At 50.1% G+C, this 14,814-nt stretch overlaps 4 protein-coding genes across 4 annotated transcripts; 1 reads left to right on the forward strand and 3 right to left on the reverse strand.

Moving 5' to 3' along the window:
• Positions 1-352: 352 nt before the first annotated feature.
• On the reverse strand, positions 353-5,635 carry N7503_003688 (histidine kinase-like ATPase domain-containing protein; the record flags this gene model as incomplete). The annotated part of the gene is made up of 2 exons (XM_057063235.1): positions 353-5,444; positions 5,508-5,635. The coding sequence occupies 2 exons, from the start codon at positions 5,633-5,635 to the stop codon at positions 353-355; spliced, it is 5,220 nt and encodes a 1,739-aa protein (XP_056924150.1).
• Positions 5,636-6,160: 525 nt separating this feature from the next.
• On the forward strand, positions 6,161-10,674 carry N7503_003689 (TRAPPII-specific subunit TRS120; the record flags this gene model as incomplete). The annotated part of the gene is made up of 3 exons (XM_057063236.1): positions 6,161-6,326; positions 6,407-7,365; positions 7,426-10,674. The coding sequence occupies 3 exons, from the start codon at positions 6,161-6,163 to the stop codon at positions 10,672-10,674; spliced, it is 4,374 nt and encodes a 1,457-aa protein (XP_056924151.1).
• Positions 10,675-11,294: 620 nt separating this feature from the next.
• N7503_003690 (SDR family oxidoreductase) lies at positions 11,295-12,502 on the reverse strand (the record flags this gene model as incomplete). The annotated part of the gene is made up of 2 exons (XM_057063237.1): positions 11,295-12,257; positions 12,374-12,502. 2 exons carry the CDS (start codon positions 12,500-12,502, stop codon positions 11,295-11,297), a joined length of 1,092 nt encoding a protein of 363 aa, XP_056924152.1.
• A 142-nt stretch (positions 12,503-12,644) lies between these two features.
• Positions 12,645-14,729, reverse strand: N7503_003691 (Sec1 family protein). The gene is made up of 3 exons (XM_057063238.1): positions 14,494-14,729; positions 13,407-14,432; positions 12,645-13,349 (listed from the first exon to the last, which is right to left on the reverse strand). Exons 1-3 carry the CDS (start codon positions 14,605-14,607, stop codon positions 12,711-12,713), a joined length of 1,779 nt encoding a protein of 592 aa, XP_056924153.1. The 5' UTR covers positions 14,608-14,729; the 3' UTR covers positions 12,645-12,710.
• Positions 14,730-14,814: the final 85 nt, after the last annotated feature.

A 14,814-nucleotide genomic window follows, 5' to 3' on the forward strand; every position in this document is an offset into this window, starting at 1 on the left:
TAGGGGTCCAAGTCTATCATGTCTCGATTGAAAGTGGCGGATAGAGCTTATCAAGACCGACACCAATCGTGTTTCCCGCGGAAGACGATGCAGACGAGATATTAGCTTTTAACGGCCCATGGCCTGACTCAAAAGCGCGGATAATTTGCAATAGAAATATGAAGCTAACAATGTATTGTTCCGAGCGGCAATAAAGGGAAAAAATTTTAAGGTTGGGCAGGTGCAGGCAAAAAGCGGGTACCGCCGGAGAAGTTTGGAACACGCCACTATCATCTTTATGGAAATTAGGGAGAGATTTACAAGCATAGCAACATGGGATATTCGAGTACGAAAATGAAAGATAGACAACAGATTAGGGCCCTGGCGCAGGCTGGAGTGTGGCGAGCTTCGCGGCCACCTTGGGGAAATACTGGGCCACAAATCCTTCGGTATAGTAGCTGTGCGCAGAGCTGTGGTCTGCCACAAGGTTATGTGCCAGTTCGTGACATAGAACCACCCACCAATACACAATGGCATCGGTACGATCGGACGAGGGACTCTGAAGCAGCGTTTGCTCCTGCAGCTTCTGAAAATAGAAGTAGTTACAGAAGATGCTGCCTGCCCGATTGAATGCGATAGTCTTGCCACCTGGGTCGTAGAAGATGCTCAAGCTATCCGCACGCATTGAAAAGATTGAACCGGAGTCAAGAATGATCGATGCAAACATGTTGATGCTTGTACGATTTTTCGCTAGGAATGCAGACCGCTCGGTGATTGTCTTGGTAAATAAGACATTGATACCACTGGGCAGTGTTGCCACAAACTCTAGATCATGACCTGGTCGCTCATCACAGTAGGATTGACTTGCCGAGATTTGGTTAGTCTCTGGTCGGCTAAAGACATTCGACGATCCATGCGGGCGACAAGCCTGCACGGCGGAGAGAAGCTCTTGCTGCATCCGATGCGGAGAATCAACGGAAACGGGCTGTTCTGGGCGCGGCTTCTGAGGATCCGTGGATGAATATGGTGGAGGCGGAGGAGTATTAGTGGTTGATTCAGGGAGTAATGTTTGGGACTGCTCGGGATGGGACGTTGATCCTGGACGCCCGTCCAGACCAAACCGTTTGGTGAGATTAGCAAACAGCCCACGAGGAGCCCGTTCTGGCATCGTGGGCTCAGAAGGCGCAATCTGCCTTTCTTCGGCAGACGGTTTGCTATTCGGTGACTCAGGGAAAACACCCGGCATAGTGACTTGTGACTGAGGCTCCGGCCTTTCCTCCTTTGCCCGTTGGGCTTGCTCAGCCGCCCACGCAGCTTCTCTCTCTTGCAAGGCCTGTCTCTCTTCCTCTAACTGCTTCTGTCGTTTGTCACTTGCCATTCGAGCCTCGTGGGCTTTCTGTCTAAGAATACGCTCAACATTATAGCCCCGAGCACGAAGCTCTAGTAGGTCCGTCTTCAACAGCATCTCCAGAGTTAGGGTAGAATGAAGCTTCGGTCGTTTGAGAATCAAGTGAACAAGAGACTGACTGATCTCATACAGATCCAATTTGCCTGGACAGATGCACAAGCCCCAGTTGTTAGACAGGCGGGCCATGATGGCTTTCCGTTTCTGAGTATGAGACACTCGTCTGCCTTTCAGGGATCGGGTAAGGGTAATGGAGGTGACTACCTGAACGCTGAAATCATGCTCTAACCATCGCGCTCCATGTTGAATGGCATCTGCCGGTTGGTCATGCAAGAAAAGCCGTACCCGCTCAAGGATCATCTTGTGTAATTGCACGGCTGGGGTTTGGTCGACCGCAATACCTCCGAATCGGGCTTGCTCTTCGACAAGCTTGCTAAGGGGAAGGGCGCCGAGAGCCACATAAAAGTTTTCTAACGTTTCTTCTTGGGGTGCAGCAAGTATATGCTCTTTGAAAAGATTGAAGCTCTGGAAATCGTCCACAACAACAATGTCTCTCGCAGCTGAAAGATCCCATTCTCGGATATCTAGATCTTCTTCCGGATCAGGGGTCTCCTTTTCAGTCGAAGTTCCCTTACCATTTTTGTCGGCAGATTGAGGAGGGATATCACGGCTAGCTAGCAAGAATTTTGCTCTTCTCATGTCATTAAACAAGTCTTTGTCTTTCTTGAGAAGGGAAAGGTTCTCTGCAAGAGTTCTCAGGAGCATGAGGTATTTCTCGGAGCTTTGAAATGAGGATGAAATCCGAGCAGGTTCTTTCACAAGCATTCGTGCAATCTCGATCTTCGTCGGCTCTCGCCTGGAGCCAACGGCCAAGAGGAAGAAATTGGCCTCCCGTCCAAAATCCACGAAGTCAAAGATATCCTTGTAGTCTTCTCCATCACCAAGATAGCAGAGCTTAGGGGCGACAAAGCGGGTTCGAGAGCCCTTCTCCGATTGACCCTTCACCGCAATGGGGATTATTAGAGATGAACCAACTCGCTCGACATCCTGGGGGCTTATATCAGATGCTCTACTAGCCAGGTATTTGAAAACCACTCTGGCCTCTTTTGAAGTCGCCGGAGGTTGACGAATCAGGGTCTGAAGACATTCTGTCATAGGAGGATGGGGCTTGACGCCCAGCTTAGAAGCATGGGGATGAAGCTGTTGTCGAAGGATATGAAAGCCAAACAAAGCGGCACCCTCGTCTGTAAAACACTTCTTTGGCGCAGCGAGAATCTCTGAACCTTCAATAGGCAGAAAGGGGACCGTGACTGCATTGATATCGAAAGCGTCATAACCGTTGGTATGGTACTCGTTGAGGAAGTACGACAAGGCCTTGGTCTTGCGGGTACTGTTCTTCTCTGCATCACTACTGATCATTAGGCGCACGAGCTCAGCTCCCGTTGGGTGTCGCTTCAAGCCCATCATTGAGAGAAATTTCCCTTCGTTGCTGGCATTATTGTAAATCCCTGGCCACTCAATAATGGGGAGCCCCAGAGCCCGGAGGGAGTCTTTGGGTTCATATAGCTCGGATATTTTGTAGCGAGTACCGGACGCAGCGTGTGCATCGTCCCTGATCTCCGCAGTGCAAATGCTTGTATCTTTGAGTCTCTGGATGTCGTTTGAAGGGATGTCTTCCCGAACAGACGTGAGGTATCGAATCAAATCCACATGACTCCATTTCCGCATTGCGGAACCTTTAACATCGCCGGAGGGTGGGGGATCATTGATGAGACGATCAAAGATAACTCCCAGCTCAACGGTCTTCCGAACTCCAAGCGATACTAGTAACTTTTCCTTGACGCCATTTAAGCCATGTACAACCGGGAGATCATCAAACAGGCGCACGGAGGCAAAGTAAGTTTGCTCGGGTTGCTTCATTCCAAGTCTAGTCGGAATCACAGTTTGAGGTTGAAGTGTATTAATCACGGTCTGCTTGGATGACTGGCCTAGGGTTTCCCACTGCTTGGACAAGAGAGGAAGGACCTGTCCAGCAAACGAGGCACTTTGTGTGATGTCTTGCTCTGCGGACAATAGGCTGCGATCTCCCGCATTGATCACTAGCCAGCGGAGCCAAGGTACAAGTTGCAATTCGGCCCACCCCAACGCTTCAAGTTCCTGTTTACCCAGACATTTAGTGAAACGGAAAGGCATCACTGCTGATGGTATAGGCAGATCGGTAGTAATCCGTTGGGGATTCAAGAAGCTGGTAATGTCGGCAAAGACGATTAGTCGAGTAGGGCTCCCATCCTTATCTTCTTCATCGTTCGCCACTGCAACCCGGAGAAGACTCTGAACCGAAAGCCTATCAAGCTGCCCGGCGACGGACTTGCGACCCAGCCACGTCAGGAATTCAACAATCTGATTAGACCTTAGTGTACTAGCCTCCAGCTCCCGTTTGATGTCAGAAACCGTGATTTCCGTGACCAATCCAAATTCTGTCAGCCTACGAACAAAATCTTTGGCTTGGAGGACAAAGTCATCAGGTAAGGCGGGGATCGAATCCATGAAGCTGAGATCTTTGGGGGCTATGCGTGTCTGATGGCTAGGAATTACGCCACATGTCGAAAGGATCTCGATGGAGGCACTCTTATTGCACATCCAGAATGCATCTTCGATAGTCTGGCCGAGAACTGATGACGGTGTCGATTCGCGAAAAACGAACTGATTTGCGGTATGGATTGCTTCGGGAAGAACGTCGACTATATCTTCTTTGCGAATCTTTGAAGAACGCGCGGGTCCAACCTTGGCGGCCAATTTGGATTTGATGGTACTCATCTCTGCAGACCACGCGATTCGGCAGACAATTCCAACAGCTCGCAGCATTTCAATATTCCATTTACTAATGTACCGAGTGTTGAGGTCAATACTTTCACGCTCAACTGTAGGAATGACGGATGGCGCCGATACATGGGCGTTCAGACCAGTAGTCTGCGCAGTAGGGAACCCAATGAAGACTCGTCCTCCCTTCGAAGGCAGAATGGAAGCAAGGATTTCCGACTGCGATGCTGATGCCCCTGTCGCAACGTTGGCGTCATACGACGGGGTCAGAATTGCGATTGTAGCCTTTTTAGGTGGTGGTTTCCGAGTGGCCCGTTCCAGTTCTTTGCTCAGACTCGAGCTGACCGAAGGCTGTATCGATGCAGTATTGATATGCAAGAACACCGTTGCTTTCACTAAAGAGGTCATGTTGCCCGATTGCTCAGGTTGCTGTGTCTTTTGAGAGTGCGAGGGTTTGTCAGATCCGCTCTGACTTGTGAACTTTGAGAAAAAGCTTCGTAAAGAACTGGTGGTATCTCGAAGATTGTCAAGACTGATCAAGCTGGCATGTGGATTCCACTCCACAACTCGCATCCAAGCCGCATCAACCTGGGCAATTTCTTGGGTTATGCCAGTAATTTTCATGAGACCTTCTGCAGTCTTCGTTTCGATGTCTCTGGGAATGGGGACATTGACACCTGGGGCGGTCTTTTTCGATAATCGTAAGAGGCTCCAATCGTCCAATAATAATTCAATCTCTTGTAAAGCGACGAAGGTCAAACTGCTTGCCAAAAATTGGCATAGCTGCAGCAAATGTGGAACAGGAGAGGAATCATTACGATAGTCTAGCACAAAAGTGGTATCCTGACTCGAGGCTTCCCCCAAGTCCAACCGTCGTGTAAACAGCCCGTTGCCTTTCCAGTAGAAGGCCATAGCCTGACTACCAGAGGACACAAATGGCTCCTCACAGTCGTCGAAGACACTGTAGAAGCCCACACCAAATGCTCCAATCTTTGTTTCGTCGGGATTTCCATCTGCGATACGTTTCAACCGGGCCCAGTCCTTTTCGCTGAAAGGTAGACCATTGTTTGAGATTAATAGACGCCGGAGGGTATGGTTGGCGATAGTGTGCTTTATTTGCTCCGTTGGGTCGGTTGATGACGGTGACGGGATTGTTGTAGAGGGGAGCGTCTCGAACTTGATCGTCACTTTAGTTGCGGAGGCATCGGCGGCATTTTGAATCATCTCTCGAAGAACAGTCCTGAGTAACGCGATATTCATGAGTGCAAATAATAGCCAATGTATGACCCAAGAAACAACTTACCACTTCCCCGAGTACCGAGCTAAAACTTTGGAGATCAGGCCTCGAGTATCGACTGTGACTGCTTCCTCGTCGGCACCGGACCCCATGGTCCGGGCCTTCAGCGCGTTGAAATCGATATTCAAAGCCATATTGTTGTCTGTATAAATCTAAAGCAGTCCAAACATGGAGATCAATGAGGAAGCCTATCTCATATTCATGTATTGCATGGGCAATACAGGCGCTGAAAGGATATAAACAGAAACGAGCTTCTAATGCTGAAGTAGACAGAAGGAAGAAGAAACTAAAAGAAAAAGGAAACGACCGAGTGTGTAGTTGGTCAGCAAAATAAGGACTGTGATCACCAGGAATCGGACCGCGGAGGTGGCATCGCCTTATCGCCCCTTATCAGCCGATTAGATCAGCCGATGATTATGTCATCAGTGTTTCCATCGCGGCTTCAGGAGCACCATGCGCAGGTGGGCAATTGATCTACGTGGTTTGAGCTTGGTTTTTTATGAGTTTAGCAGTGGGCTCTGGTGCCACAGCTTACACTCGCTTTTACATCTTCTCTACAACTGCTCTCTCCAAAGAAAACAAGGTCTAGAGTCGAAGTATTGTGGATGCGGGCCTAACATCTCCCACCGCCAGTACTCCGGTCTCTCTCAAATGACAGCATGGGGGTCGACCCATTGTCTCCAATTGCGCCAGTGCGCTTGAGGGCACTTTTACTACCAATTGGAAGGATTAAGCGATCCCGCTTCTTGAGTTTCGCAGCTAGGCTTCAAGCTGAAAATGTCGTACGGTTAGGGGACATTAGTCCCGATGGTCGACCAAATCGAAGTATGCAATAACCATGCTCTCGTGCAAGGAGATTGCGAAATACGAAATGACATGAATGAAGAACTGACCGTCTTCTACAGATATGTTTTCCCCGCTTGCATTTCCTACAGGGTTGATCCTATACGACCTGTCCTTCTCGGTTCCCCCCACGTCGCACCTCGAGCTATTTCCCTTTGAGATATACAGAGAGCCTTTGGTGATCATTGCGATTGCAGATGGTACCGAGCTTTCCCAGAGCCCAGAATCGAAGAAACAGCATCCCACGCCGGAGGAGCTTGATCAGCTATTGGAAGAGCTCGATGCAGTGAAGGAGAGGAGCCCACGAGCACTCGTGAACCAGCTTCTGGTCTTTGACTATGATGGCTTAGAGAAACTCACAAATGGCCCGGATAACGTACTTTGGGTACCTCGTCCCGAGGCTTCGAAGGCTACTACAATGAAAACGGTTTTGTGCGACATAACCTCGGTCTTGCTTTCGGAGCTGGACGAGTTTGCGAAAACTATCCAAGCCATCCCGACGATCGAATCACCTCGAACATCTTCATGGGGGCCGTCCCGCAATCCAGAGCTACGTCCCCGACCGGTCGACCGACTGCTACACCGGATGACCCTGCCTGCACAAATGCCATCCAATCCGAATGGTACACCAGACACCCCATTGTCCGACTCGGGTGCACAAACGCCCAATTCTGAAACCGCCACGACGTTTGATGAGATTACTCGCTCGATTCACATTAATCGCACACATTCTGGCAGCAAGAGCCCCTCAGTAGCTTCGCCTAAAGAGCATAGTCGTGAGCGCATGTCAGTTAGCGGAGTGAGTGCGACTGACAGAACAAAGAATCGTATTAAGGGACGAGCTGGAGTCGTCATTGGAACTCTTTTCCTGCAGGCAGGAAGATGGCATGATGCCTTGAAAGAGTTGGTTGAAGCTACGAACAATGCACGCGCAGGCAGCGATTATATCTGGCACGGTAAAGCGCTGGAGTCCATTCTTCTTTGCCTCGTAATGCTTGGGTGGGCAGGCATGGATTTCCAGGTATGTGTATACATGCCACAATCAAGTAGACATTACGAAGATCCCTAACTTGCAATATAGATTCCCTCGGTTCTCTACCCTGTTGCCGACAAATCTTCAAAGTCGCATCGAGATTCGGTTTCTGCTCCTACAGCTGGAAACCGCATTATCTCTCTCCAGAATCTTGCGAATTTGTTACCCGATCTTGCAAACAACATTCTCAATCTATACAATCGAGCCGCCCACATAACAGATGAACCTCTTCCACAATTGGTCTTCTCTGAGACAGTCATTCGGTTATCGAGACTCTTGGTATCAGCTCGGGTCCGCGATGGTGCGTTGGACGACAACGCCTTGAAACATATCGTCATGAACGAGCCCCTAGTACCTATACTTCAACCAGAACTTCCACGTGGAACAGTTCTGCTTCGCAAATCTGAGCTTGCAAACTTCTTGTACCGAGCTCTACCGCTTGCACCCAGTGCCGACTTGCCTGCCACCGATGTGGTCCCCATTGTCGTGGGCGTGGTGTCTGTTCTCAATGCCCTTGATTTGCCTCGAAAGAAAGCTTTTATCATGCGCGAGCTTCTTACTGTGATGGTACCCAGTCTGGTACAGGCACGGAAAATTGGCGCCGCAGAGGTTGGAATCCATCCAGCTGCGGGATTAGCATCTCTTAGCGATACCACTTTTGATGTGAATGCCCTTGATATTGGCCCAGGAAATATGGAAAAGAGTGTACGTCTTCTTCTGGCCACCATAGGCGAGATATATGGCGTCCAGCCCTCGGCATACTATGAGTGGGAGAAGCGACAGAGCCAAGCATCCGCACTTGGCGGATCAGAAGGATGTCCTGACTATGAATCGGTTGCTGGCATTGCAGAGCGATCTTTCCGACATGTGGTTCTTGATAGATATGGCGATCTCAATCTCAAGATTGATGTTCTCAAAGCATGCATCAACTGCTGTGAAGCCTTGCCCGACTTTGAAGGTGTACTTCGTTTCACAGTCGAGCTTCTGCAAACAATTCGAGGGGATTTGATGATAGGAGAGACAAATCAGATGCCACCATATCTTCCCCGAGAAGAGCAAGTCCGTCTCTTGAACAATATCAAACGCACCGTTGGCGCTGCAAACAGGCTAGGTGCATCTCATATGACAGCAGAGTACTGGGATGACTTCCTCGTACGCGACGTCCAGCTATTAGCACTGCCGGATCCTAGGAGACCTGTCCGGCGGTCCAAATCAGAGTTGCACGCTGTTACCGCTGGATCAGAGAAATCGAAAAAGGATCCTTTCCTATACAACCCCTTCGCGAAACCTAGCAGCAAAGCCTTGGAAATGCTTAGTGTGACAGATGAGCCCGCTTCGTTCCGGGTAACTCTCCAAAATCCCTACGAATTTGAAGTTGAGATCGAGCACTTGCAACTAGAGAGTACAGGCGTGGACTTTGTGGCCGTGGCAGAGAACATCATTCTTCCTCCATTTTGCCTGCAAGATATCATCGTCCTGGGCACCGCTCGCGAGGAAGGAAAACTCACCATCACTGGTTGCATCGTGAAAGCGCGGAATTGCCGAATGCGAAGATTCCCCATATTTAAAGAATTCTGGAAGCCTGAAACCGATGTCAAGTTCAAAAGGACAGGGCTGTCTTCGAAAAAGCCCCTGTCAGAGCGTCCGGTGTCCTGGGCTTCAGAAACTTCTAAAGATGGAAAAACGTCAGTCAAGAAGGGTCCCGAGGCAGCAACATGTGAGGTTAAGGTCATCGGCAAACAGCCATCACTTTTGATCGAATCAATGTCACTCTCACAGTCCGCGATGATGGTTCTAGAAGGGGAGATCAAGTCATTCACCATTACCCTTCAAAATACCTCTTCTTGCCCCGTGGACTTTGTTTTGTTCACCTTCCAAGACTCGACTACCCGGCAACTTCAATCAGCTCTTAAGAACAGAGATCTCTTGCCGGTGGAAATTTACGAACTGGAGCTGAAGTTGACAACTCAGCCAGCCCTGCGATGGCGCCGTGAGGGTTCTAACTCTGAAGACTGCTCTATCGCGGCCGGCCAGAAGGCAACTTTCACGGTCGATGTGCTGGGCAAGCCTGGCCTACAGGATACCACTGTTCAAATCGACTATTCGTTCGTTGGGGCCAAACAGGCTGATTTGCCTGATATCTTTTACACTAGGCAATTGTTTGTGCCGCTGACCGTCACGGTAAATGCCAGCGTAGAAGTGGCTCGCTGTGATATCTTGCCCTTCAGTGGTGATTTTGCATGGCGAAATCACCTCGAACCCCCGTCGGACCCAGTTCAACAAGAAGATTCACCGTTATCTGCCAGCGATCATGATCCATTTTCTCAGGTTCTTGCCCGTCTTGGAAATGGAGCCTACGGTCCAGATCACTGTGTTGTCTTGCTTGATCTGCGAAATGCATGGCCAAGTCCTGTTTCTGTGTGGTTGCGAGTTGGCGAGCATTCCGCTTTGTCAAAGGATATTCACACTGGCCAGTATACCGTCGATGGACATCTTCAGCCTGGCCAAACCTCCCGATTTGTCCTCGTACTCCCGCGTGTCTATCTAGACAACCCCCATGCCTCTATTCCCGTCGTCAACACTGGCACTCGAAGACAATTCGTGGTCAGCGTCAACAAACTATCCTTCGAAGCTGAGGCAGCCTCTCGCGAAGCTTTCTGGTTCCGAGAAGAGCTACTGAAGAGAATGACCGGACACTGGAAGGAGGCCTCTACAGGTCGTGAGGGCACCATTGACCTTCGGAACATCCGCCTCAATGCTCGAATGGTGGAAGCCATGCGTCTTGAGGACGTCGACATAACATTTTCCCTCTCTTCGCCCTCCGAACCAACCAGCCCTAAATCTTCACAGAAGGTCACTCAGACCGGTCGCTCACGATTTCGAGCCGAAGCAGACGATCTCCTTACCCTGGCCGTCACTATCCGCAATCGGTCTTCACGTCCTATTCACCCACTTCTCCGCCTTCAGCCTAGCTTGCGACACCAACCAAATAATGTCGCTCTGGACCTCACACGCCGCCTGGCATGGACTGGAATGCTCCAACAGTCTCTCCCCATCTTACCAAGTGCCGAGTCGACCAAGGCCTTCATTGGCGTGACGGTGCTCAGCCGTGGCGAATACGAGTTTGGTGCCAGTGTCGAGGAGGCGCGCATCCTGTGGCCTTCTGATTCTCTTAGCAAACGAGAGGACGACTCCAATGCTCATGATGATGTCGTCAAGGATACGTTCGGAGCAGACGTTGTGAGACGACGCCGCATTTGGCATGCGATGGAGACTTGTGTCATCCATGCCAGCTAATAAAACCCTGTCAATACCACTTGTGCAATCCTTTTCTCTATGATCATGCCCTCTTTGTTAACTCTTATCTGTTTCTTTCACGATATACATAGATTCTATTGCATGATTTATGTCTATGCCATGTCCCCTATCACCAAGTCTAACCTGGTGGATTGTGTAGTATGTCTCTTTTGGGTACATTTTACATTCTACATAGTATCAGCGAGGTGCATATGTACTTTACCTTGAAAATACTTGAAGATAACGAGTTCATGAAGTACATTATCGGAAGAGCGATGTAGTAGATGTGTGGAATCGTGCATTCGTTATAATTGTCTATCCATGAGTTGATCACCAAATGTAAGTCATGGCATTTGTCCGATTGTGGCTTTCCCAAGTGCCAGATCCAATATTCCCTCCAATATCTCGCAAGAATGAGATTCATACCTGATTCATGGATCAATTTCTGGAGAAAATTAGGTTTCCCAATCGATACTTACCCATTCAAGACCAAGCCTCAAATAGTATGGTATCTAGTCGATCATTATAGGGCAGAATGGCCCATAGGTAGGAGTAGTTAGGGGCGCAGGAAGCGGTACATGCAGCAAGCCTAACGTGCTAAAGATTGATTTGCATACCCTTCATCCCGCATTGCTGGCAGCGTCATTGCCTTCGTTCTGTGCAGATGATCTTTCACCCCCAGGCTGCGTTTCCCCCAACGGGAAACTGAGATGTTTCCAATCCTCAATCTCCTCAATGATACACTTCAACCTATCCCGAATACTTTCGACTGCGTAGGTACCGAGAATCAGTCGTAAGGGAGGATAAGAACAGTGCCCAAGTTCCCAGACAAGGTGGGCCGCTTTCACCGCAGAAGCAGGCTGCTTATCACCAAGCCACATGAGCATGCGCCGGGCATGCGCAGCAGGCGAGGTAGTAGTATTATAGGGTTCACTAGGCTTCTTGACCAAGAAATGACCGTACAGAGGCAGCGGCGAGGAGAGGTTGTGTTCGGAGGGATTGGCAGCCATGAATGAAGGTGAGACCAGATCCCCAATATCGTCACGTCGCATATGACCAGGCTCGACAAGAGTCCCCTTGATGTTGAAGCTATCCACCTCATACAACATACTTTCCATCAGACCTTCGACGGCGTACTTCGACGCGCAGTACGGTCCCAACCCCGGCACTCCAAGTGCGCCGGACGTTGAACTGAAAATGAGATACCGACCTGCCCGTCGCTCTCGGAAATGCGGGAGAGATAATTGGATCATGTTCAATGTCCCTGTGAAGTTTGTCTCGAATTGATTGCGGATATCGAATTCGTCTTGGTCTTCGCAGGCTCCGATCACGCCGTACCCGGAGCAATTGGCGATCACGTCTATGCGTCCGAATCGCGCGATGGTTTGGTCGATTACGCGTTTGACGGTCTCGCGTGCGCGTACGTCACATAGTAGGCCGAGGCAGTTCTCGTGTTCGTCTTCGAGCTCTTTCATGGCTTCGGGGCTGTTTTCATAGGTGCGCCCTACGGCTGAGACTAGATCGTTGCGCGATAGGGCGATCTTGACGAGCGAGCGGCCCATGTGGCCTGTCGCACCGAAGATCTGGTATTATCAAAAGCAATTTAGTTCTGACATTCGTGTTCACAGTTGTATTCAATCCGATGTTGCAGGTTGGGCGCATAGAGCCAAAGTGGGGTTGGGGTAGGGTAACCACCTACCAGCCATACGAGCGGTTTTGGGGGGTTCTGGGGGCCTGGAGGATCGGTCGTCGAGGGAAGATGTAATCGAGGTTCGCGAGAGGCAGCTGGCGAAGTAGGACCTCCCCTTTGCGGGGAATTCTGGTCCATGGCGCGAGGGAATATGGAAGAAGCAAAAGTGGGAAGGTCAAATCTCAGTCTCCGCATTGTCCGGGGTGTGACCCACATTACGCTACATGGATCAATACTAGTAGATTTCATGGAAAGCTAAATTCTTTAACAAATTCTATTGGGAGAATAGATGTTTCAATCCGGTATAATGCAGTTTGCCAGTATATGCCCAGCACCAATATGTCACTCAACGTCCGACTTCCCGTCGCAGCCGTCCTGCAGCCGTCGAGGGACCGGGCTCTGGCCAGCTGCCGACAGCATCGTCGACCTCTTCCAGGAAAGTAGTGCTATTGTGCACCATAGTGCCGCCTAGGACAACACGGACACCAGGAGAGCTGGCATTGACCTGAGCTACCATCTTGGCCTCCTCATAGGTGGTGCCGCCAACCATGAAGATGATAATATCTTGAGGCTTGTCCCGAGTGTGCCCGCTGCCTTCCAGAAAAGGGTACTGCATCTCCTTTAGGCGGCCTTTAATCAAATTCTGGAGAGTCACCTCCAGTCGTGGTGAATGCTGAGTGTAGACATTTTCAACACCCTTAAGACCTTTGAAGCGGTCACGAGCACCTGAGAAGAATGATGTAGATTCGAAAAGATCAGAGAATCCACCTGCAACTGGCGGTGCTTGCAGAGAGTGGTGGTACGCAAGAAGCTTGGGAATAACGTTGACTTTGTTAGAGGGGACGTCGCCGGCTGTCACGAGCAAGTCAAGCAAGACTGGCAGGGAACTATTCGGTTGCTTCTCATAGCGAAGCGCATAGAGAGCCACCAGACGTATCTTATTCTCGGCAGGCACGTTTTGCAATTGAATAATACGTTGCAAGGACTGGAAGTAAACAGTAAGGTTAACACAGCTCTGCCGGTAAGATCACACGATACATACCTTAAGGTCGTTGGAGTGGTTATCACTGCAAGCCAAGCTTTGCTCCAACTCACTCACATCCAGTAAGCTATCCTCGCCCACACGGCGACTTAATTCGCCTACCAGGGTGACATGTTTGCTCACGTTGCCCGAGAGCTTGCGAAATTCCGGATAATCCTCCACAAACCGCTTCATGTCGGTGATCGATTCGATATTCATGTTGTTCTGCGTTTTAGTCTGGTATTGTTCCACATATTCTTTGATATTCTGGCCGAGGTCACCGAAATTCTGATACATGTTCTTTTTGAAGAAGGGATCTTGGTCCTGAGCAAGCACGATTTCCTTGAGCTCCGGTCGGATTTCTGGCACGTCCTGCAGATCCACTCGTCCATTTCGGATGCCAAGCAGCTCATGCACCATGGCTTGATATGTCCATTGCGTAAGTAACGGGGTGATAGGGTCATCGCGGCGATCCAAAATAAGCAGGATTGGCGGTGTATCCGTCCGGCGGAAGTTGAACAATTGCTCTTCCTGCGTGAGGTGGTACCGAACCTCTGTTGCTAGTTTGCGCGCCATCAAACTGTTCTTCTCGTAGCGGATCAATGGGTTCTTTTTCAAGGACAGTAACAGTGCCAGCACCCCCTCCGTGCCTCTTTGTAACGAATCCGGATTCCATAGGTCGGGTGAGTGGCTCCAGAGCCGGCTTAAGGGGAATCCCAGGTTCATAGAGCACAAGTCTGGATTGACCACCAGAAAGTCGGCAAATTGTTCTTGCACCGACTGAACAACCTCGTGGCTATCGGCCTCGGCAAGGCGCTCGAGGGATGACTTGCGGATTATGTTGCTCAGGTGGATGTAATATTCGCCGTATTTGGGGTCTCGAAGTTCATCAACAAGGAGCTGAATGGAGCTTGGGGAAGGGCGCACAAAAACCAGACATCGCAGATGTCGCATCTTCTCGCGCGCGGCATTGTCTAAGCGATCAATGAGGTAGACTTCGTGATTGAGGAGGGCGGATTGGGTGATGGCGGTCGAGACAATGGGGACCTATAGCCAAGGAAGTCAGTAATCCTCGATCAAATAAGCTAGTTCATTGCATTGTGCCCACTGTCTCACTATCGAGAAGCAAGATCTTCATCTTGGCAGATGAAGACCCCGAGGTTGACTCGCCAGCCGTCACCATCTTGGAGATGTAGCCCGAGACGGCTGCGACAACATCCATGGTGGGGAGAATGCGCCGGGCGCGCGGGGCAACAAAATAAGAAAGGAGTTCGAAGATCGGCGAAGCGCTCTAGAGCTTTAGGAAAGTGGGATCACAACGGGTGAGGTTGTTACCGTTGCCGTAGGGGGAAGTGGAGAAGTGATTAAGTTGTTGAATGTTGGGCGTATCCGTGTCCCACATGACAATTTCCAACTTGATCCCTTGACC

This window comes from Penicillium pulvis (assembly GCF_028828015.1).
Source record: "Penicillium pulvis strain IBT 33274 chromosome Unknown contig_1_segment0_segment0, whole genome shotgun sequence".
NCBI classification, from domain to species: domain Eukaryota; kingdom Fungi; phylum Ascomycota; class Eurotiomycetes; order Eurotiales; family Aspergillaceae; genus Penicillium; species Penicillium pulvis.